This window comes from Athene noctua, chromosome 32, assembly GCF_965140245.1.
Source record: "Athene noctua chromosome 32, bAthNoc1.hap1.1, whole genome shotgun sequence".
Taxonomy (NCBI): Eukaryota; Metazoa; Chordata; class Aves; order Strigiformes; family Strigidae; genus Athene; species Athene noctua.
This window is the reverse complement of record NC_134068.1, coordinates 1,696,742-1,718,765: the sequence shown is the minus strand read 5'-3', so window position 1 is coordinate 1,718,765 and position 22,024 is coordinate 1,696,742. Positions and strand designations below refer to the sequence as shown.

Below are 22,024 nucleotides of genomic sequence, written 5' to 3'. Positions count from 1 at the left end.
CGTAAGGAGAGGGGTGGGGTCAGAGGATTCCGAAGCGGCGCCGGAAATGGCCGAAGTTTGAGGGAGGGGACCGGGACGGTCCGAGCCGAATCCATCCGGAAAGAGCCGAAGGGGAGCGGGGGGGCGTGTCGGGTGTTTCCGGCGCGGCGGCGGAAATGGCCGAGGGCCGGCGGCGGCGGCCATGTTGGGAGCCGCTGGGTGCTGAGGAGACGCGAGTGTGAAGCGGCGGCCGGGCCTGGCGGACTCACCGCCCGCTCCCTTCTCCCCTTCTTCCTCACCCGTCCCCCCCCCTCCCCGGCTTCCCTCATGCCGGTGGCTTGGCCGCCCCCCGCTCCTTGAGCGCGGCCCGGGGCTCCCCTTAATACCACCTCCCCTTCCCCCTCCCCGCACACCGCTCTGCCGCGGCTTCCCCCCTATCGCGATAGTCGCCGGCGGCGGGGGGGGGGGGCCGCCATGTCGAGCAGCGGTCGCAGCCCTTTGCCGACCGTCAACGAGAGAGACGCGGAACAGGTAGGGCTGGCGGCGGGGAGGGCCTGTGGGAGGGGAACCGGGGGGGGTGTCGGAGGGGAGCGCGGCCCCTTCCGTGAGGGGGGTCTGGGGCCGGTTTGTGAGGGGAAAAGGGGGTCTGGGGCCGGTTTGTGAGGGGAAAAGGGGGCTCTGGGGCCGGTTTGTGAGGGGAAAAGGGGGTCTGGGGCCGGTTTGTGAGGGGAAAAGGGGGCTCTGGGGCCGGTTTGTGAGGGGAAAAGGGGGCTCTGGGGCCGGTTTGTGAGGGGAAAAGGGGGCTCTGGGGCCGGTTTGTGAGGGGAAAAGGGGGTCTGGGGCCCGTTTGTGAGGGGAAAAGGGGGTCTGGGGCCGGTTTGTGAGGGGAAAAGGGGGGTCTGGGGCCGGTTTGTGAGGGGAAAAGGGGGGTCTGGGGCCGGTTTGTGAGGGGAAAAGGGGGGTCTGGGGCCGGTTTGTGAGGGGAAAAGGGGGCTCTGGGGCCGGTTTGTGAGGGGAAAAGGGGGCTCTGGGGCCGGTTTGTGAGGGGAAAAGGGGGCTCTGGGGCCGGTTTGTGAGGGGAAAAGGGGGCTCTGGGGCCGGTTTGTGAGGGGAAAAGGGGGCTCTGGGGCCGGTTTGTGAGGGGAAAAGGGGGCTCTGGGGCCGGTTTGTGAGGGGAAAAGGGGGCTCTGGGGCCGGTTTGTGAGGGGAAAAGGGGGCTCTGGGGCCGGTTTGTGAGGGGAAAAGGGGGCTCTGGGGGGGTCTGGGGTCGGTTTGTGGGGGGAAAAAGGGGGGTCTGGGGTCGGTTTGTGGGGGGAAAAAGGGGGGTCTGGGGTCGGTTTGTGGGGGGAAAAAGGGGGGTCTGGGGTCGGTTTGTGGGGGGAAAAAGGGGGGTCTGGGGTCGGTTTGTGGGGGGAAAAGGGGGGGTCTGGGGGATTGAGGGCCCTTTTTGTGAGGGGAATAAAGGAGTATGAGGAGGTTTGAGGTGGGTTTGTGGGGGTCCAGGGGGGGGTCTGGTGGGGAAAGTGGGGGCCCAGGGGGGTCTGGTGGGGAAAGTGGGGGCCCAGGGGGGGTCTGGTGGGGAAAGTGGGGGCCCAGGGGGGGTCTGGTGGGGAAAGTGGGGGCCCAGGGGGGGTCTGGTGGGGAAAGTGGGGGCCCAGGGGGGGTCTGGTGGGGAAAGTGGGGGCCCAGGGGGGGTTCTGGTGGGGAAAGTGGGGGCCCAGGGGGGGTTCTGGTGGGGAAAGTGGGGGCCCAGGGGGGGTTCTGGTGGGGAAAGTGGGGGCCCAGGGGGGGTTCTGGTGGGGAAAGTGGGGGCCCAGGGGGGGTTCTGGTGGGGAAAGTGGGGGCCCAGGGGGGGTTCTGGTGGGGAAAGTGGGGGCCCAGGGGGGGTTCTGGTGGGGAAAGTGGGGGCCCAGGGGGGGTTCTGGTGGGGAAAGTGGGGGCCCAGGGGGGGTCTGGTGGGGAAAGTGGGGGCCCAGGGGGGGTCTGGTGGGGAAAGTGGGGGCCCAGGGGGGGTCTGATAGAGAAAAGGGGGGTCCAAGGGGGTTGGGGGGGGGAAAGGGGGGGTCTGGTGGGGAAAGTGGGGGCCCAGGGGGGGTTGTGGGGTGATTGCGGAGGGAAAAGGGGGGGTCTGATGGAGAAAGGGGGGGTCTGAGGGGGTCCTGGGCCCCTCCATGAGGACCAAAGGGGGACTGGGGGGGTCTGGGGTGATTGTGTGAGTGCAAATGTGGGGGGGCTCAGGGGGTCGTGGGCCTTTTTGTGAAGGGAAAGGGGGGGCTGAGCCCCTCAGAGAGGGAAAACGGGGGGGGTCTAAGGGAGCCCTGTGCCCCCCGGTTTGGCCCATCTGTAAGGGGGTCCTGGGGGGGGGGCCCTCTCCTCTCACAGCCCCCCCCCGCCATGAAGTACCCTGGGGGGACCCTGAGCCCTTTGGGGCTGGATCCAGCTCCCCCGTGGGACCTTTGGGGGGGGGGGTCTTAGGTGCCTCTAGGCTGGGGCTCCCCCCAACTCTGAGAGGTCGGGGGTCTCTGAGGGGCAGGAGGGTGTCCCCCCCCCCCCCCCAAAGGCAAAGGTGAGGGGACCAAGACTTGCACCCCAAAGGAAGGGGGGGTGTTATTGCCCCCCCACTCCTCATTGCCTCCTCCTGGGGGGTCCAGTATCTGCCGTGGGGGGGGAGATTTGGGGTGTCATCGTGCCCGTCGTGTCGTCGTTGTGTGTGTGTGTGTCCCCCCCATCTCGGTGGCTGCGCGGACTGCGTGCGGGGGCGTGAGCCCACCCCCTTCCCTGCTGCGCCCCCCCCTACAGAAGAAAAAAGATTGGGGGGGGGGGGGTGTGGGGGCGGCATCGCTGCTACGGGCTGGGTGCACTCTGTGGGGTTTTGAGGCGGGGGGGGGATGAGGTTTGTACCCCCCAAAATTATGTGGGTGCACGCCGCTGGGATGGGGGGGGGGAGGGCAGTGTCCCCCCCCCCAAGATGCAGAGAGTTGGGGGGGTGTTTATTGGAGGGGGGGGGGGCAATGAGGCCCCAGACCCCTTGGGGGGGGGCAGCTGGAAGTTGAGGGGGGTTATCCCCTATTTTTGGGGTGTTGGGGGTGTCCCCCCCCTTCCTTTTGGGGAAGGTCTGGAGGGGGGGGGGACACACAACACACACCAGCTGCACGGCACCCCCCCCGTTTTCACTGATACTTTGGGGGGGGCTCCCCACTTTCTATAAGGGGAGGGGGGACCCCCCAAGCGATGGGGGGGGACACACCCCAGTAGGATGGAGCCTGCAGGGGGTGGGGGGGCACAAGTAGCTTCTCCATGTCCCCAACCCCGAGGACAAAACGGTGTCACCCGCTCTCCGGCCGTCACGGTGGCGTTGGGCACCCCCCCCCACTCCCCCCCCCTTCTTCGTTTTGGGTCGTTTTGGGTCGTTTTCTTCTTATTTTTCCGCTGTTATGTAACGAGAGAGAAAAATTATTCCTGGCTGGGAGGATTTGGGGAGGGGGCGGCGGCGGAGAGCTGGGGGGCTGCTGCGTCTCCCCCAAAACCAGCAGCTGAAATCGGGGTGCTTACACCCACCCACCCCCCCCCAAAAAAAAAAAAATTTTTCCCGCACACGCAGCCTGATGTGGTGGGGTTTTACGTATAAAAAACCTCCCAATTTTTAAATTTTTTTTTTTTATAAAAATAACTGGATTTGGCTGACATTTGAGCGCTGCAGCACCGAAGCTGTTTCACCATTTCCCGGTGGTTGCCACGGTGGGGGGGGGGGGGGCAAACACCTGCCCGGTGGCTGTTCGTGGTGACACGGTTCCCAGTGACAGGGTTCCCAGTTGCCGGTGATGCCGTTCCTGGCTCCCAGTGACGCGTTTCCCAGTTGCCGGTGACACCATTCCTGGTTCCCAGTGACAGGGTTCCCAGTGACAGGGTTCCCAGTGACAGGGTTCCCAGTGACAGGGTTCCCAGTGACAGGGTTCCCAGTGACAGGGTTCCCAGTGACAGGGTTCCCAGTGACAGGGTTCCCAGTGACAGGGTTCCCAGTGACAGGGTTCCCAGTTCCCGGTGACGCCTTTCCCAGTTCCCGGTGACAGGGTTCGCAGTTCCTGGTGATGCTGTTCCCAGTTCCTGGTGATGCTGTTCCCAGTTCCTGGTGATGCTGTTCCCAGTTCCTGGTGATGCTGTTCCTGGTGACGTGATTCCCAGTTCCTGGTGATGCCATTCCCGGTTCCCAGTGACACGTTTTCCAGTTCTCGTTGATGCTATTCTTGGTTCCCGGTGACACAGTTCCTGGTGACACCGTTCCCAGTAACGTGGTTCCTAGTGATGTTGTTCCCAGTGACGCCGTTCCCAGTTCTGGTGACACTGTTCCCAGTGACACGGTTCTTGGTGACACCATTCCTGGTAACATCGTTCCTAGTGACATCATTCTTGGTGACACCGTTCCCAGTTCCCAGTGATGCGGTTCCCACTGACACGGTTCTTGGTGACACTGTTCCCAGTGACATGTTTCCCAGTTCCTGGTGACACTGTTCCCACTGACACGGTTCCTGGTGACACCGTTCCCAGTGACACGTTTCCCAGTTCCTGGTGACACCGTTCCCAGTGACACGTTTCCCAGTTCCTGGTGACACCGTTCCCAGTGACACGTTTCCCAGTTCCTGGTGACACCGTTCCCAGTGACACTTTTCCCAGTTCCTGGTGACACCGTTCCCAGTGACACTTTTCCCAGTTCCTGGTGACACTGTTCCCAGTGACGCGTTTCCCAGTTCCTGGTGTCGTTCCCGGTTCCTGGTGACATGGTTCTTGGTGACACCGTTCCCAGTGACGCGTTTCCCAGTTCCTGGTGACACCGTTCCCAGTGACGCGTTTCCCAGTTCCTGGTGTCGTTCCCGGTTCCTGGTGACATGGTTCTTGGTGACACTGTTCCCAGTGACGCGTTTCCCAGTTCCTGGTGTTGTTGTTCCCGGTTCTTGGTGACACTGTTCCCACTGACATGGTTCCTGGTGAAACTGTTCCCAGTGACGCGTTTCCCAGTTCTTGGTGTCGTTGTTCCCGGTTCCTGGTGACACTGTTCCCAGTGACACGTTTCCCAGATCCTGGTGACGTAGTTCCTGGTGACACCATTCCCAGTTCCACCTGTTGTCACCCGTTTGATGCCACCGGTTGTCAGCGGCATCACCACTTCCCAGCCCCTCAGGCTCTTTAGTGGATCCAAGCGGTGACGTCACCCCCGGACGTCGTGACGTCACCCCCAGCCCCGGTGACATCACCCCCGGACGTCGTGACGTCACCCCCAACCCCGGTGACATCACCCCCGCCGCCATTCCGGTGACAATTCCCAACCATTTGTCTCATCACGGTGACGCGCCCTTCCCGCCACAACGTGTCTCGCGAGCGTCGATTTATTAATTTTACTTTTTCAATTATTTCCCCTTTTTCCGCCCCGTTTTCGCTCTCGTCGCGCTTCGGGTGTTCCCCAACACCGCAAACCCACCCCCCCCCTTCCAACAACACCCCGCCACGGCGTCAGCCCCAACCGGTTGAGCCGGTCTGGTGTTCCCAGCGCTCCCCAGCGAGGGGGGGGGGGGGCGGGCAGTTCAACTCTGGGCGAGCTTCCGCTAGCCACACCGAGCCACCGGTAGCCACCGGGACCAGCCGAGCCACCTCGGAGTGGGGGGGGGCACCCAGCGTGAGTCGCCACCGTCGTCGGGGTGGGGGAAACTGAGGCACGAGGGGTTTAAGAGTTTAAAACCGAGCTTAAAGCCTGGTTAATCCCCAACCCGTCGAATTAACGAGCCCCGGCGCCGCTTTTCGTAGCCGCGGGGACGAATCCTCGAGCCAAAACCTGGCGGGGGGGGGACGGGGGATGTTAACAAGCTCCCGGCAAAACCTCAGCAGGTCCCGGTGGTGCCTTTTTTTTTTTTTTTGGGTGGGGGGGAGGGAGAGTGGCCACCACCAGCAGATATTTGTTGGCCAGTCCAACCTCGCCGGAGAAATGCCGGGCACGCCGGCTGGTTGCCGCCACCACAGCTTCCCCCCCCCCCTTTTTGAGTCGTTTATTTTTTTTTAATATATATGTATTTTATTTTTTTTTTTAAGGGGGGGGAATCTGCCGCACGCCTCGAAACCCCGAATTAATTCCCCGGCAGCGCGGCCAGATGGCGAAGCACGCTCCCCGCCCCGTTGCCACGGCAGTTTTTTGGCAGAAAAATCCTAGTTTTCTTCACTTTTTTATAATTTTTCTGTTTTTTATTCCCCCCCCCCCCCCCCATCATTCTCCCAGCAAAACGCCGGCCTTTAGGAGGAGGATTTTCCCCCCCACACTCCCTAAAAATGTTCTCCCCACTCCCCAAAAACACTCCGGTTCCCCCCCCCCCCCCCCCAAAAAAAAAAAAAAAATCTGGGGGGGGTCTGGTTGCGCCATCATGGGCTGAGCAACATCAAAAATCCCCCCCCCCCGCCCGCTTCTCACCCCCCCACTTCGCTTCCGCTCGTGGTTTCCTTCCCATGGGAGGGGCACCCCAAGAGTGTGACACCCCCCCGCCCCAAAACCTCAGGGAGGTTTCCGGGGAGTGGCTGCGGTGGCCCCAAATCCTTGGGGTGTTTTGGGGGGGGGGGGGAGGCTGGCTCGGATCCCACCCCCCCCCGCCGCGGCTCACGCGCACCCGTTATCTCCGGTGTCACCGAAGTGGTGACAGCACCGAGGGGGGGGCGACACTGCCCGGCGCCGTCGTTTCGCTCCCCATAAGGAAACACCCCCAAAGTGTCCCCAAAGCGGCGGTGACCTTCTTGTGGTGGGGGGGGGGGTTGTTGGCACAAATATTTGAAGGGGGGGGACGCAGGGGGACACCCAGAACCCCCCCCCTTCCAGTTTTGCCTGCGGAGTGACCTCAGTGAACCGGCTTTGCCCGTTTTGGGTTGAAATCTCAACATTTTGAGGACGGGGCAGCGCTGTGTCCTCACAGGGAAGGGGGGGGGACGTTGTGCTGGCCATGTGTGTGTCCCCCCCCCCTCGCCACAAACACACCCCAACCCGAAACCGCGGCGCTTGCGTCAGGTATCGGAGGCGGCTCCCGGCCTGCCCGGGGCGCGGCACCAGCTTGCCCGGACTTTGCTCCCAACTTGCCCAAACCCCCCCCCCCAAAAAAAACCCTACAAATATTAATTATTATTTTTTTTTGCCGTGGGGAGGGGGTGTCCCAAACTAATTGTCCCCTTTCGTGTCCCCGCAGCCGGGTCCTGCGGAGGGGAAAGGTGGCGGCAAAGCCAACATGCTGCGGGGTCGGAATTCGGCCACCTCCGCCGACGAGCAGCCCCACATCGGCAACTACCGGCTCCTGAAAACCATCGGCAAGGGCAACTTCGCCAAGGTCAAGCTAGCCCGGCACGTCCTGACCGGCAAGGAGGTGAGTGACGCCGTGGGAGGGGGGGCGATGGGCTTGTGGTGGTCGTGATCTGGTTGCCACCGTGGGGATGGGCTCGTGGTCTGTGTCCAGTGGGTGCCACCACAGTGTGGGGACGGCTCTGGGCTCGTGGTTCTCGAGGTCTGGTTGCCACCATAGGGATGGGCTTGTGGTCTTTGTCTTGTAGGAGCCACTGTGGAAATGGGCTTGTGGTGGTCGTGCTCTGGTTGCCACTCTAGGGATGGGCTCGTGGTCTTTGTCCTGTGGGTGCCACCACAGTGTGGGGATGGCTCTGGGCTTGTGGTTCTTGAGGTCTGGTTGCCACCGTGGACATGGGCTTGTGGTCTGTGTCTTATGGGAGCCACCGTGGGAATGGGCTTGTGGAGCTCAAACTCTGGTTGCCACTCTGGGGATGGGCTTGTGGTCTCTGTCCTGTGAGTGCCACCACAGTGTGGGGACGGCTCTGGGCTTGTGGTGGTCATGCTCTGGTTGCCACCATGGGGATGGGCTCGTGGTCCGTGTTTTGTGGGAGCCACCGTGGGATATGGGCTTGTGGGGCTCATACTCTGGTTGCCACCTTGGGGATGGGCTTGTGGTCTTTGTCCTGAGGGTGCCACCACTCTGTGGGGATGGCTCTGGACTTGTGGTTCTTGAGGTCTGGTTGCCACCGTGGGCATGAGCTCGTGGGCATGGTCTGGTGGGAGGGACTGTGGGAATGGGCTTGTGGTGATCGTGCTCTGGTTGCCACTGCGGGGACAGGCTTGTGGTCCGTGTTTTGTGGGAGCCACCGTGGGATATGGGCTTGTGGAGCTCAAACTCTGGTTGCCGCTCTGGGGATGGGCTCGTGGTCTTTGTCCTGTGGCTGCCACCACAGTGTAGGGACGGCTCTGGGCTCGTGGTTCTTGAGGTCTGGTCGCCACCGTGGGCATGAGCTCGTGGTCATTGTCTGGTGGGAGCCACCTTGGCGATGGACTTGTGGTGCTCATACTCTGGTTGCCACCTTGGGGATGGGCTTGTGGTCTTTGTCCTGTGGGTGCCACCACAGTGTGGGGACGGCTCTGGGCTTGTGGTCCTTGAGCTTTGGGTGCCACCGTGGGGATGGACTCATGGTCCTTGTCCTGTTGGTGCCACCGTGGGGATGGGCTTGTGGTCCGTGTCTGGTGGGAGCCACCATGGGAATGGGCTTGTGGGGCTCATACTCCGGTTGCCACCGTAGCGATGGGCTTGTGGTCTTTGACCTGAGGGTGCCACCACAGTGTGGGGGCAGCTCTGGGCTCGTGGTCCTTGTCCTGTGGGTGCCACCGTGACGATGGGCTCGTGGTCTTCATTCTGTGGGTGCCACCGTGGTGTGGGGACAGCTCTGGGCCCCTGATCCCCGTCCCGTGGGTGCCACCGTGGGGACGGGCTCGTGGCCCTCTCCCTGTGGTTGCCACCGTAGCGTGGGGCCATCCCTGATGGCCCCCCCCCCAATCTCTGACCCCTCCAGGTCGCCGTAAAAATCATTGACAAGACGCAGCTCAACTCCTCCAGCCTCCAGAAGGTGAGGGCAAGCCTGGAGGGGGGGGCAGCTGCTTTTGGGGTGACCCGGGGGGGGTGTTGCGGTACCTCCTTGCCCCCCCGATGCAGAAAAAAACCCCAAAATAAACCCAAAACCCCCCCATTTTTCACAGCTCTTCCGGGAAGTGCGGATAATGAAGGTCCTGAATCACCCCAACATAGGTGAGCCCCTCCCCAGGCCCCCAACTAAATCTGCACCCTGCGTGCCCCACCCCTACAAAGGGGGGGCCCAGTGGGTGCGCCCCCCACCCCAAATCCATTTCCAGCCCCTTTTTTTTTTTTTTTTTTTTTTACAGTAAAACTCTTTGAAGTGATCGAGACGGAGAAAACGCTTTACCTCGTCATGGAGTACGCCAGCGGGGGTGAGCAGAGGGGAGGGGGGGGGACAGCAGGCAGGGGGGGACACACACAGAGCAGGCAGGGAACAGGCAGGACACCCCCATTTTCTGTTTTTCTGTGTGTGTGTGTGTCGTGTCCCGTCCCCCCCCCCCAGGTGAAGTTTTCGACTACCTGGTGGCCCACGGGCGCATGAAGGAGAAAGAAGCCCGGGCAAAGTTTCGACAGGTCAGGGCACCCACCCCGAAAAAAAAAAAAAAAAAAAAGGGGGTTTGGGGACACCTTGATGTCCCCCCGCCCATGGTGGGGGATGCCCCCTGTGGTCCCTTTTGGGGTGGGGGGGCCTCCCTCTCACTGCTGACACCCCCCTCTCCTGCAGATAGTGTCGGCCGTGCAGTACTGCCACCAGAAGTTCATTGTGCACAGGGATTTGAAGGTGAGGACCCCCCCCCCCCCCAAAAAACAAAAAATCCTGGACCCCCCCATCAGCACCCCAAGGTGCTTCCTGGGTCCCCCACCCACATTCTTGATCTGGATATTCCTGGGACCCTCCCCCAGGGCAGCACCCAGCACCCCTGAACCCCCCTAGAAGGTGCTGGGACCCCCCAGGGCAGCACCCAGCACCCCTGAACCCCCCCTAGAAGGTGCTGGGACCCCCCAGGGCAGCACCCAGCACCCCTGAACCCCCCTAGAAGGTGCCGGGACCCCCCAGGGCATCACCCAGCACCCCTGAACCCCCCCTAGAAGGTGCGGGGACCCCCCAGGGCAGCACCCCTGAACCCCCCCTAGAAGGTGCCGGGACCCCCCAGGGCAGCACCCAGCACCCCTGAACCCCCCCTAGAAGGTGTGGGGACCCCCCAGGGCAGCACCCAGCACCCCTGAACCCCCCTAGAAGGTGCCGGGACCCCCCAGGGCAGCACCCAGCACCCCTGAACCCCCCCTAGAAGGTGCTGGCACCCCCCAGGGCAGCACCCAGCACCCCTGAACCCCCCCTAGAAGGTGCCGGGACCCCCCAGGGCAGCACCCAGCACCCCTGAACCCCCCCTAGAAGGTGCCGGGACCCCCCAGGGCATCACCCAGCACCCCTGAACCCCCCCTAGAAGGTGCCGGGACCCCCCAGGGCATCACCCAGCACCCCTGAACCCCCCCTAGAAGGTGCTGGCACCCCCCAGGGCAGCACCCAGCACCCCTGAACCCCCCCTAGAAGGTGCTGGCACCCCCCAGGGCAGCACCCAGCACCCCTGAACCCCCCCTAGAAGGTGTGGGGACCCTCCAGGGCAGCACCCAGCACCCCTGAACCCCCCCTAGAAGGTGTGGGGACCCTCCAGGGCATCACCCAGCACCCCTGAACCCCCCCTAGAAGGTGCCGGGACCCCCCAGGGCAGCACCCAGCACCCCTGAACCCCCCCTAGAAGGTGCCGGGACCCCCCAGGGCATCACCCAGCACCCCTGAACCCCCCCTAGAAGGTGCCGGGACCCCCCAGGGCATCACCCAGCACCCCTGAACCCCCCCTAGAAGGTGCTGGCACCCCCCAGGGCAGCACCCAGCACCCCTGAACCCCCCCTAGAAGGTGCTGGCACCCCCCAGGGCAGCACCCAGCACCCCTGAACCCCCCCAGAAGGTGCTGGGACCCCCCAGGGCAGCACCCAGCACCCCTGAACCCCCCCTAGAAGGTGCCGTGACCCCCCAGGGCAGCACCCAGCACCCCTGAACCCCCCCTAGAAGGTGCTGGGACCCCCCAGGGCAGCACCCAGCACCCCTGAACCCCCCCTAGAAGGTGTGGGGACCCTCCAGGGCAGCACCCAGCACCCCTGAACCCCCCCTAGAAGGTGTGGGGACCCTCCAGGGCATCACCCAGCACCCCTGAACCCCCCCTAGAAGGTGCCGTGACCCCCCAGGGCAGCACCCAGCACCCCTGAACCCCCCCTAGAAGGTGCGGGGACCCCCCAGGGCATCACCCAGCACCCCTGAACCCCCCCTAGAAGGTGCCGGGACCCCCCAGGGCATCACCCAGCACCCCTGAACCCCCCCTAGAAGGTGCCGGGACCCCCCAGGGCATCACCCAGCACCCCTGAACCCCCCTAGAAGGTGCTGGGACCCCCCAGGGCATCACCCAGCACCCCTGAACCCCCCCCTCCAGCAGCACCCAAACCCCCCTGCCACCCCTCCCCAAAAACACCCCCAGACACTTCCAAACCTCCCCCCCCCCCCCCCTAATTTCACCAACCTACCCCCAACCCCCCCCTAACAGAGCACCCAGCCACCCCTAAAACCCCCCCACCTCGGGTGGGTGCTCTCTCTCCCTTCCCCCCCCGCACCCCCCCCATTCCCTCCCCTCCCTTCCAAACCCCCGGCACAGGCGGAAAATCTCCTGCTGGACGCCGACATGAACATCAAAATCGCCGATTTTGGCTTTAGCAACGAATTCACTTTCGGGAACAAATTAGATACGTTTTGTGGGTCCCCCCCCTACGCCGCCCCCGAACTTTTTCAAGGAAAAAAATACGACGGACCCGAAGTCGACGTTTGGAGTTTGGGCGTCATCCTTTACACCTTGGTCAGTGGCTCTTTACCCTTCGACGGGCAAAATTTGAAGGTAACGCCCTGTTTTGGGGGAAAATCCTTATTTTATTTTATTTTTTTTGGTGTGGGGGTGTGTTACGGTGTGTCAATGAATTGATTTTTTTTTTTTTTTCTTTGGTGTGGATTTTTGGCTATTTTTTTTTTTTTTTTTTTTGATGGTTTTTCATCTTCAGGAGTTGCGGGAGCGGGTGCTACGGGGCAAGTACCGGATCCCTTTTTACATGTCGACCGACTGCGAAAATTTGTTGAAAAAGTTTCTTATTCTTAATCCCACAAAAAGAGGCACTTTGGAGGTGAGGGGGGGGGGTAGTAGACCCATAGGGGCACCCCAAGTGTTGTCCTGGGCACCCATGGGTGCTCTAAGACTCCTTGGGGTGGTGTTGGACAGCCCTGAGTCTGTTCTAAGACACACACACACCCCCAGTATGGTACTGGGCACTCTCGGGACACCAGGGACCCCCCCTCAGCCCCCCCAGTATGGTACTGGGGCCACCTCTGTATGGTACTGGGCAACCTCAGGACACCAGACACACCCCCCAGTATGGTACTGGGTACCCTCAGGAGACCAGGAACCCCCCTAGTATGGTACTGGGCACCCCCAGGGCACCAGGGACCCCCCAGTGTGGTACTGGGAACACTCGGGACACCAGGGGACCCCCCCTCAGCCCCCCCAGTATGGTACTGGGGCCACCCCTGTATGGTACTGGATGCCCTCAGGACACCAGGGACCCCCCAGTATGGTACTGGGACCCCCCAAACCACCCCCAGATTTTTTGGTGCCCCCCACATGGCTCTGGGCCCCCCCCAACCACCCTCAATCACCCTGAGCCCCCGCTCCCTCCAGCGCAGCACCCCTGACCCCCCCTGAAATGTCCCCAGACCCCCTTGAGGTCCCCCATTTCACTCCCATTTTGGGGTGTCGCGTGTGTGTCCCCCCCCAGCAAATCATGAAGGACCGCTGGATGAACGTGGGCCACGAGGACGACGAGCTGAAACCCTACATGGAGCCTGTGCCCGACTACAAAGACCCTCGGAGGACAGGTAGGACCCCCCCCGGGGACCTTTTTGGGGGGGTCCTTCAAAATCTGGGGTCCCCCCCCCGCCAATTCTAAGGCCCGCCCCCCCCCAGAGTTGATGGTGTCCATGGGGTACACGCGGGAGGAGATTCAGGAGTCGCTGGTGGGGCAGAAGTACAACGAGGTGATGGCGACTTACCTGCTGCTGGACCATAAGAGCTCGGAGGTGAGGGGACACTGGGGACGTTGGGGGACGTTGGGGACATGGGGGGACACTGGGGAGAAGGTGACATGAGGGAGGGTGGAGGGGAGCAAGGGGACATGAGACAGGGCTGTGGGATGGAGGGTAGGGGGGATGTGGGGACAGTGAGGGGACATTGAGGGTCAGAGGGCACGTGGGGACAGTGAGGGGACATTGAGGGTCAGAGGGCACGTGGGGACAGTGAGGGGACATTGAGGGTCAGAGGGCACGTGGGGACAGTGAGGGGACATTGAGGGTCAGAGGGCACGTGGGGACAGTGAGGGGACATTGAGGGTCAGAGGGCACGTGGGGACAGTGAGGGGACATTGAGGGTCAGAGGGCACGTGGGGACATTGAGGGTCAGAGGGCACGTGGGGACAGTGAGGGGACATTGAGGGTCAGAGGGCACGTGGGGACAGTGAGGGGACATTGAGGGTCAGAGGGCACGTGGGGACAGTGAGGGGACATTGAGGGTCAGAGGGCACGTGGGGACAGTGAGGGGACATTGAGGGTCAGAGGGCACGTGGGGACAGTGAGGGGACATTGAGGGTCAGAGGGCACGTGGGGACAGTGAGGGGACAATGAGGGTCAGAGGGCACGTGGGGACAGTGAGGGGACAATGAGGGTCAGAGGGCACGTGGGGACAGTGAGGGGACATTGAGGGTCAGAGGGCACGTGGGGACAGTGAGGGGACATTGAGGGTCAGAGGGCACGTGGGGACAGTGAGGGGACATTGAGGGTCAGAGGGCACGTGGGGACAGTGAGGGGACATTGAGGGTCAGAGGGCACGTGGGGACAGTGAGGGGACATTGAGGGTCAGAGGGCACGTGGGGACAGTGAGGGGACATTGAGGGTCAGAGGGCACGTGGGGACAGTGAGGGGACATTGAGGGTCAGAGGGCACGTGGGGACAGTGAGGGGACAATGAGGGTCAGAGGGCACGTGGGGACAGTGAGGGGACAATGAGGGTCAGAGGGCACATGGGGACAGTGAGGGGACAATGAGGGTTTGAGGGGACGTGGGGCCGTGAGATGGCACGTTGGGAGAAGAGGAGGGGACTTGGGGACAGTGAGGGGACATTGAGGGTCAGAGGGGACGTGGGGACAGTGAGGGCAACGTTGAAGTATGAGGGGACATGGGGACAGTGAAGGGACGTGGGGCTGTGAGATGGCACGTGACAAGAAGAGGAGGGGACATGGGGACAAGCAGGGGACTTGGGAACAGTGAGGGGACATTGAGGGTCAGAGGGGACGTGGGGACAGTGAGGGGGACAGGGGACATTGAGGTCTGAGGGAACGTGGGGCCATCAGATGGCACGTGGGGAGAAGAGGAGGGCCATGGGGACAGTGAGGGGACATTGAAGGTTAGAGGGGACATGGGGACAGTGAGGGTCAGAGGGGACGTGGGGACATTGAGGGTCTGAGGGGACAATGAGGGTCAGAGGCGACACGGGGACAGTGAGGCGACACGGAGACAGCTGGGGAGTCCTGGGGAGGGACACAAGGGCCACCGTGTCCCCATGCCAGCACGTGTGTGTGTCCCCACCCCAGCTGTGCCCAGTGCCACCGTGTCCCCGCGCTGGCGCGTCCCTGTCCCCAGCTGTGCCCAGTGCCACCGCGTCCCTGTCCCCAGCTGTCCCCCCATGTCACCACGTCCCCGTGTCACCACGTCCCAGCCCTGGCTTGAGGGGAGGGGGGGCAGGGGCCATCCCTGGGTCTGCTCTGTGTGTCCCTTTGTGTCCCCAGCATGTCCCCAACATGTCCCTTGTGTCTCCAGTTGTCCGCTCATGTCCCCTGTGTCACCACGTCCCAGCACTGACCGGGGGGGTGAGGAAGGGGGTGCCCCCATCCCTGGGTCTGCTCGGGGTGTCCCTTTGTGCCTCTCAGCCCCATGTCCCCCCAACGTGTCCCCGATGTCCCCAACGTGTCCCCGGGTGACCCCCTGTGTCCCCATGTCCCCTGTGTCCCCACATCCCAACCCTGTCTGGGAGGGTGATGGCGGGGCAGGGGGGACACCCCCCATCCCTGTATCTGCTCGGGGTGTCCCTTTGTGCCCCCCAGCCGTGTGTCCCCCCGCCGTGTCCCCACCGTGTCCCCTGTCCCCAGCTGGAGGACAACCTGGCGCTGAAGCCGCGGGCGGCCCCGGACCTGGCCAACAGCTCGGGGCCCTCCCCCGCCCACAAGGTCCAGCGCAGCGTCTCGGCCAACCCCAAGCGCCGCGTCAGCGACCAGGGTGAGCCCCCCCCGACCCCCCCACACCCTGACACCCCCCCCGAACGCCCCCTGACCCCCCGACACCCCCCTGAACCCCCCACACTCTGACACACCCCCACCACACCCTGACACCTCACCTGACACCCCCACACCCCCCTGACCCCTCCATACCCCCCTGACACGCCCCCCCGACCCCCCAACACGCCCCTGACACCCCCGTGAACCCCACCACACCCTGACACACCCCCCCGACCCCCCCACACCCTGACACCCCCCCCGAACGCCCCCTGACCCCCCGACACCCCCCTGAACCCCCCACACTCTGACACACCCCCACCACACCCTGACACCTCACCTGACACCCCCACACCCCCCTAACCCCTCCATACCCCCCGGACACGCCCCCCCGACCCCCCAACACGCCCCTGACACCCCCGTGAACCCCACCACACCCTGACACACCCCCCGTGACACCCCCGACACCCCCCCGACCCCCCCACACCCTGACACACCCCCCCGACCCCCCCACACCCTGACACGACCCCCCTGACCCCCCCGACACCCCCCTGAATCCCACCACACCCTGACACCTCACCTGACACCCCCACAACCCCCCTGACCCCCCAACACGCCTCTGACACCCCCCCCGACACCCCCCTGACACACCCCACCACACCCTGACCCCCCCCCGACCCCCCCTAACCTCTGACACCTCAATGCCCCCCCCGACACCCCACCCAACACCCCCCTGACCCCCCCATACCCCGACACCGCCCCCCCCATACTGAATGCCCCAACACCCCCTTGACAGCCCCCCCCCACCCCAGACAGCCCCGTGGGTGCGTGGGGGGGGGCACCCCAACATCTGGGTGCATGGGGGGGGCACGCTGACATTTGGGGGGGGGGTGTGGGGGCACCCCAATACCTGGGTGCATGGGGGGGGGGGTGAATGCTTGGTTCCCACAGGGATTTTGGGGGGGGGGGGAGCCCCCAGTCCTGTGGGTGAAAGCTGGGGGGGGCCACGGGGGGGGAGCTGGGACTCTGGGGGGGTGTTTGGGTGCCCTGGGGGGGGTCCCCATCGAGGGGGGGTTGTGAATCCTCGGGGGGGGGGGGGGCACAGAGGGTGGAGGGGATGAAGCAGGAGGGTCCCGGGGGGGGAAGCAGGTGTCCCCCCCCCAAAACGAGACACCCAACCCCCTGAGGGAGTCAGGGGGTGTGGAGCAGGTGCCCATAGGCCCCCCCTCCTTTCAATTTTTTTTTTTTATTTGTGTGTCCCCCCCCTTTTTTTTTTTTTTTGCCCCCCCCAGCCGGTCTTTCCATCCCCACCTCAGCCTCCTACTCCAAGAAGACTCAAGCGGCCAACGCCGAGAACAAGCGAGGAGGAGGAGGAGGAGGAGGGGGGGGGGACGAAGAGGGGGGGCGCCGGGCCGGCAGCACTGCCAAGGTGCCCCCCCCCAGCCCCCTCCCCAGCCTGGAGCGAGCCAAGGGCACCCCCTCCCCCTCCACGGTCAGTATTTTTTTTGGGGGGGGGGGGGGGGGGGGGTATACACAACATGGAGGGGGGCACCCGTGTTTGGGGGTATTTTTTCGGGGGGGGGGGGATATTTGGGTCCCTCAGAGGTGCTGGGGTGCTCTGGTTCAAATAAAGGGGGTCAGGGGGGGGTCCCCAAACATTTGGGTCTTTAATCTGGGGGGGTCACGGGGTTCCCCCACCCCTGGGTGTGCCCCCCTTAGGCCCCCCATGTTTGGGGAGGGGGGTGCCCCCTCCATGGGCAGCATTTTGGGGGGGGGTCGCAGCTGCGTGGGGTGCATGGGATGGGGGATATTGGGGGGGGGGCGCACCCCTATCTGGGGATACTGGGGGGGGGACACCCACATAATTTAAGGGGGGGGGGGCCAGAATATCCAGATCCCTCAGGTCCACCCTTATTCCAACAACTGGTTGGGATGGGGAGGAGTAGGGGGGAGCAATTTATCCCCGATCCACCTAAAATTTTCATTTTGGGGGGGGTGTGGGGGTGTGTCACAAGGTTCTCCTCAATCTCTGACTCCCAATTATTAGTGTGCGCCCCCCCCCAAAAAAAAAAAAAAAAAAAAATTCCCCCACAGAACAGCGTCCTCTCCACTGGCACCACACGGAGCCGCAACTCCCCCCTGCTCGACCGCGCCAGCCTGGGCCCCAGCCCCCTGCAGAACGGCAAGGACAGGTTGGGGACCCCCCCGCGCACCCCAAAATCCCCCCCCACCCTCCAAATTTTTTAGTGTCCCCCCTCCCCACCACCCTCCCGTGCCCCCCCCCCCTCCCCTCCCCACCTTTCTCTCCTTAGCCTGCCCGCGCCAGGCTGTCGGCCCTCACCCGCCGCCCCCCCGCCTCCCGGGGCCCCCCCGAGGTCCCGGCAGCACCCGAAACCCAACGCTCCCCCCACCGAGGCCAACTGCGAGGCCCCCCGGCCCAGGCAAGGCCCCCCCCCCCAAAAAAAAAGAAAATATTGGGGACCCCCACTCCCCCAAATCCTGGTGTCCCCCCCCGCCCCTCTCCTTCATCCCTAAATCTTGGGGTTCATGTCCTGGAATGTTGGGGGGGGGGGGGGAGAAGGGGAAGCCCTGGGAGGGTTTATTTTGGGGGGGGCGGGGGGGCCATGTGTCTCTTCAGACCCCACTGCAGCACCCTGGGGGGTTTGAGGGGGGTGTCGGGGCCCCCCAATTGTTGACCCCAGGGATTTGGGGGGCTGGGGTTGCCCTGATTGCCCCCCCGTCCTCCATCACCTGTCTTCAGGGATTTGGGGGGGGTTCAAGGTTCCCCTGCTTGACACACCCCCCCCCCCCAGCATGTTTCCAGGGATTTGGGGTCCCCCTGATTCCCCCCCCCAGCCTGTCCCCAGGGATCTGGGGGGGATTCGGGGTGTCCCTTGGTCCCAGCCCGATGCCCTGGGGTATCCCCTAGAGCATGGGGGGGGGGGGGGGGGGGCGGTCAGGATGTTGTGGGGTGCTGGTGGGTCCCTGGGGTGCTCTGGGGGTGCTTGTGGGTCCCTGGGGGTGCCATGGGGGACCCTGGGTGCTCTGGGGATGCCTGGGGGGTCCCTGGGGTGCTGTGGGGGTCCCTGGAGGTGCTATTGGGTCCCTGGGGTGCCTGGGGGTGCCATTGGGGTCCCTGGAGGTGCTCTGGGGGTGCCATTGGGGTCCCTGGGGTGCTGTGGGGGTCCCTGGAGGTGCCATTGGGTCCCTGGGGTGCCTGGGGGTGCCATTGGGGTCCCTGGAGGTGCTCTGGGGGTGCCATTGAGGTCCCTGGGGTGCTGTGGGGGTCCCTGGAGGTGCTATTGGGTCCCTGGGGTGCCTGGGGGTGCCATTGGGGTCCCTGGAGGTGCTCTGGGGGTGCCATTGGGGTCCCTGGGGTGCTGTGGGGGTCCCTGGAGGTGCTATTGGGTCCCTGGGGTGCCTGGGGGTGCCATTGGGGTCCCTGGAGGTGCTCTGGGGGTGCCATTGGGGTCCCTGGGGTGCTGTGGGGCTCCCTGGAGGTGCCATTGGGTCCCTGGGGTGCCTGGGGGTGCCATTGGGGTCCCTGGAGGTGCTCTGGGGGTGCCATTGGGGTCCCTGGGGTGCTGTGGGGCTCCCTGGAGGTGCCATTGGGTCCCTGGGGTGCCTGGAGGTGCCATTGGGTCCCTGGGGTGCTGTGGGGGTCCCTGGAGGTGCCATTGGGGTCCCTGGGGTGCCTGGGGGTCCCTGGAGGTGCCATGGGGTGCCTGGGGGTCCCTGGAGGTGCCATTGGGTCCCTGGGGTGCCTGGGGGTGCCATTGGGTCCCTGGGGTGCTGCAGGGTACCAGGGGGGCCCCGGCAGGTCCCTGGGGTGCTGTGGGGGTCCCTGGGGTGCTGTGGGGGTCCCTGGAGGTGCCATTGGGGTCCCTGGGGTGCTGTGGGGGTCCCTGGAGGTGCCCATTGGGTCCCTGGGGTGCCTGGGGGTGCCATTGGGGTCCCTGGGGTGCTGTGGGGGTCCCTGGGGGTGCCATTGGGTCCCTGGGGTGCTGCAGGGTACCAGGGGGGCCCCGGCAGGTCCCTGGGGTGCTGTGGGGGTGCCGGTGGGACCCTTTGGGTGCCGCCCCCTCCTCAATCTCCCCCCATTTCCCCCCCCCCCCCCCCCCCCCAGCAGCGGGGTGCCCCCCCGGGTGCCGGCAGCGTCGCCCTCGGCCCACAACGTCAGCCAAGGCCCGGGGGAGCGGCCCAGCTTCCCGCGGGGGGTGTCGAGCCGCAGCACCTTCCACGCCGGGCAACTGCGGCAAACGCGGACCAGCCCCCTTGCCCTACGCCCTGAGCCCGGGGCTGCCCCCCCCGCCCCCCGCCTCCCCCTCCGGAGCCAGCCAGGGCCGGCGCGGCCCCTCCGCCAGCCTCTTCAGCAAGTTCACCTCCAAGTTCGTGCGGAGGTGAGGGGGGGGCACGCCCGCAGGGGCACCGCGGGTGGCACGCGCGTGTGTGTGCGTGTGTGTGTGTGTGTGTGTGTGTCCTGAACCCCTGGGGCTCCTCTGTGTCCCCCCCACACCCTGGGGCTGTTCTGTGTCCCCCCGAACCCTGTGGCTCCTCTGTGTCCCCTGTGTCCCCCCCCCAAACTCTGGGGCTCCTCTGTGTCCCCTGTGTCCCCCCCCCCAAACCCTGGGGCTCCTCTGTGTCCCCTCTGTGTGTGTGCCCCCCCGAATCCTGGGGCTCCTCTGTGTCCCCTGTGTCCCCCCCAAACCCTGGGGCTCCTCTGTGTCCCCTGTGTCCCCCCCCAAACTCTGGGGCTCCTCTGTGTCCCCTGTGTCCCCCCCCCCAAACTCTGGGGCTCCTCTGTGTCCCTGTGTCCCCCCCCAAAACCCTGGGGCTCCTCTGTGTCCCCTGTGTCCCCCCCCCAAACTCTGGGGCTCCTCTGTGTCCCCTGTGTCCCCCCCCCCAAACTCTGGGGCTCCTCTGTGTCCCCTGTGTCCCCCCCCAAAACCCTGGGGCTCCTCTGTGTCCCCTGTGTCCCCCCCAAAACCTGGGGCTCCTCTGTGTCCCCTGTGTCGTCATCATCCGCCCCCAAACCCCGGGGCTCTTCTGTGTCCCCCCCCCAAACCTTGGGGCTCCTCTATGTCCCCTGTGTGTGTCCCCTGTGTCCCCCCTGGAACCCTGGGGGCTCTTTTATGTCCCTGCTGTGTCCCCTTTGTGTCCCTGTGTCCCCCCCCCAAACCCTGGGGCTGCTCTGTGTCCCCTGTGTGTGTCCCCTTGTCCCCTCAGGGCTCTTCTGTGTCCCCTGGGGGCTCCTCTTGTCCCCCCTGCGGGGCTCTCCCCTGTCCCCCCCATGTCCCCTCTGTGCCCCCCCATGTCCCCTCTGTGCCCCCCATGTCCCCTCCTGTCCCATGTCCCCTCTGTGCCCCCCCATGTCCCCTTCTGTCACCATGTCCTGTCTGTGTCCCCCGTCCCCTCCCATTTCCCAAATTTCCTACATGGGGGGGGCCCCCCCATGTCCCCTTTGTGTCCCCATGTGCCACCCCCATCCCCTCCTGCCCCCCCCCCAAATCTCCTGCCATCCCCTTCCCCCCCCTTTTCTGTCCCCATGTCCCCCCCCCTCTATGTGGCACCGCAGGAGCCATCGAGGGGGTGACAAACCTTGGGGGGGGGGGGCGGCGCGGGGGGCGCGGGGGCTGCTTCATCCTGTCCCCCCCTATCCCCACAGTTTGGGGGGAGCCAGGAGGGGGGATCCCTCAGGGTATGTGGGGAGGGGGGGTGGCCCCTTCCCCATCCCCCCCCCCCCTTCCCCCCAAACCCCCCCCACCCCCCCCAACGTCGCCTTTTTTTTTTCTTTTCTTTTTTTTTTTTTTTTCTGTCTTTTTTTGTAGAAATCTGTCTTTCAGGTTTGCCAGAAGGTAGGACGCTGGCTGCCCCCCCTCCGCCCCCTGCATGACCCACCCCCCCCCTTTTACCCCCCCTGGGGAAAGCAGGTTCCACCCCCCACCCCCCGAAAAATAAAAACACCCCAAAAACACCCCCCCCCCCCCCCCCCCCGCACGGCCCTGCATGGCCCCTCCCCTCCATCTGTGTGTCCCCCCCCCAAAGTGTGTCCGTGTGTCCGTCTGTCCCCCCCACCCCCCCCCATACCCATATGGGGGGAGAGGAATGGAAAAGGGGGGGCCCCCCCCTTGTTTTTTAAGCTCCCCCCCCCCCTCTAATTGTATTAATTTTTGTTTCCCGAGGAACCCGCACGAGCCCGAGAGCAAAGAGCGGGTGGAGACGCTGAGGTGGGTGCGGGGATGGGGACACCCCAAAAATATTGGGGGGGGAGGACACCCCCAAAAATACCCCCTGGGGGCCCTGGGACACCCCAAAAACCTCGGGGGGGCCCAGGACACCCCCAAACCCCACCAAAGTCCCTGGGACACCCCCCAGGGTCCCTGGGACCCCCCCCAGTGACACCCTGGTTCTCCTTACTGGTCCCAGTGACACCCAGGTCCTCCATACTGGTCCCAGTGTCATCCCAGTGACACCCAGGCCATTCCATATTGGTCCCAGTGACACCCAGGCCCTTGATACTGGTCCCAGTGTCATCCCAATGACACCCAGTCCTTTGTACTGGTCCCAATGACACCCAGTCCTTTCTACTGGTCCCAGTGACACCCAGGCCCTTGATACTGGTCCCAGTGTCATCCCAATGACACCCAGTCCTTTGTACTGGTCCCAATGACACCCAGTCCTTTGTACTGGTCCCAGTGACAC

At 64.4% G+C, this 22,024-nt stretch overlaps 1 protein-coding gene across 1 annotated transcript; it reads left to right on the top strand.

The window, feature by feature from the left end:
* The first annotated feature begins 167 nt into the window (after positions 1-167).
* Positions 168-21,922, top strand: LOC141972338 (serine/threonine-protein kinase MARK2-like). Its single transcript, XM_074930216.1, has 19 exons — positions 168-510; positions 7,191-7,364; positions 8,848-8,901; positions 9,032-9,080; positions 9,215-9,280; positions 9,412-9,482; positions 9,634-9,690; positions 11,615-11,851; positions 12,012-12,131; positions 12,780-12,879; positions 12,968-13,080; positions 15,200-15,326; positions 16,615-16,814; positions 17,417-17,514; positions 17,635-17,763; positions 19,449-19,722; positions 21,151-21,177; positions 21,505-21,549; positions 21,851-21,922. The coding sequence occupies exons 1-19, from the start codon at positions 454-456 to the stop codon at positions 21,920-21,922; spliced, it is 2,070 nt and encodes a 689-aa protein (XP_074786317.1). The 5' UTR covers positions 168-453.
* The last annotated feature ends 102 nt before the right edge of the window (positions 21,923-22,024 follow it).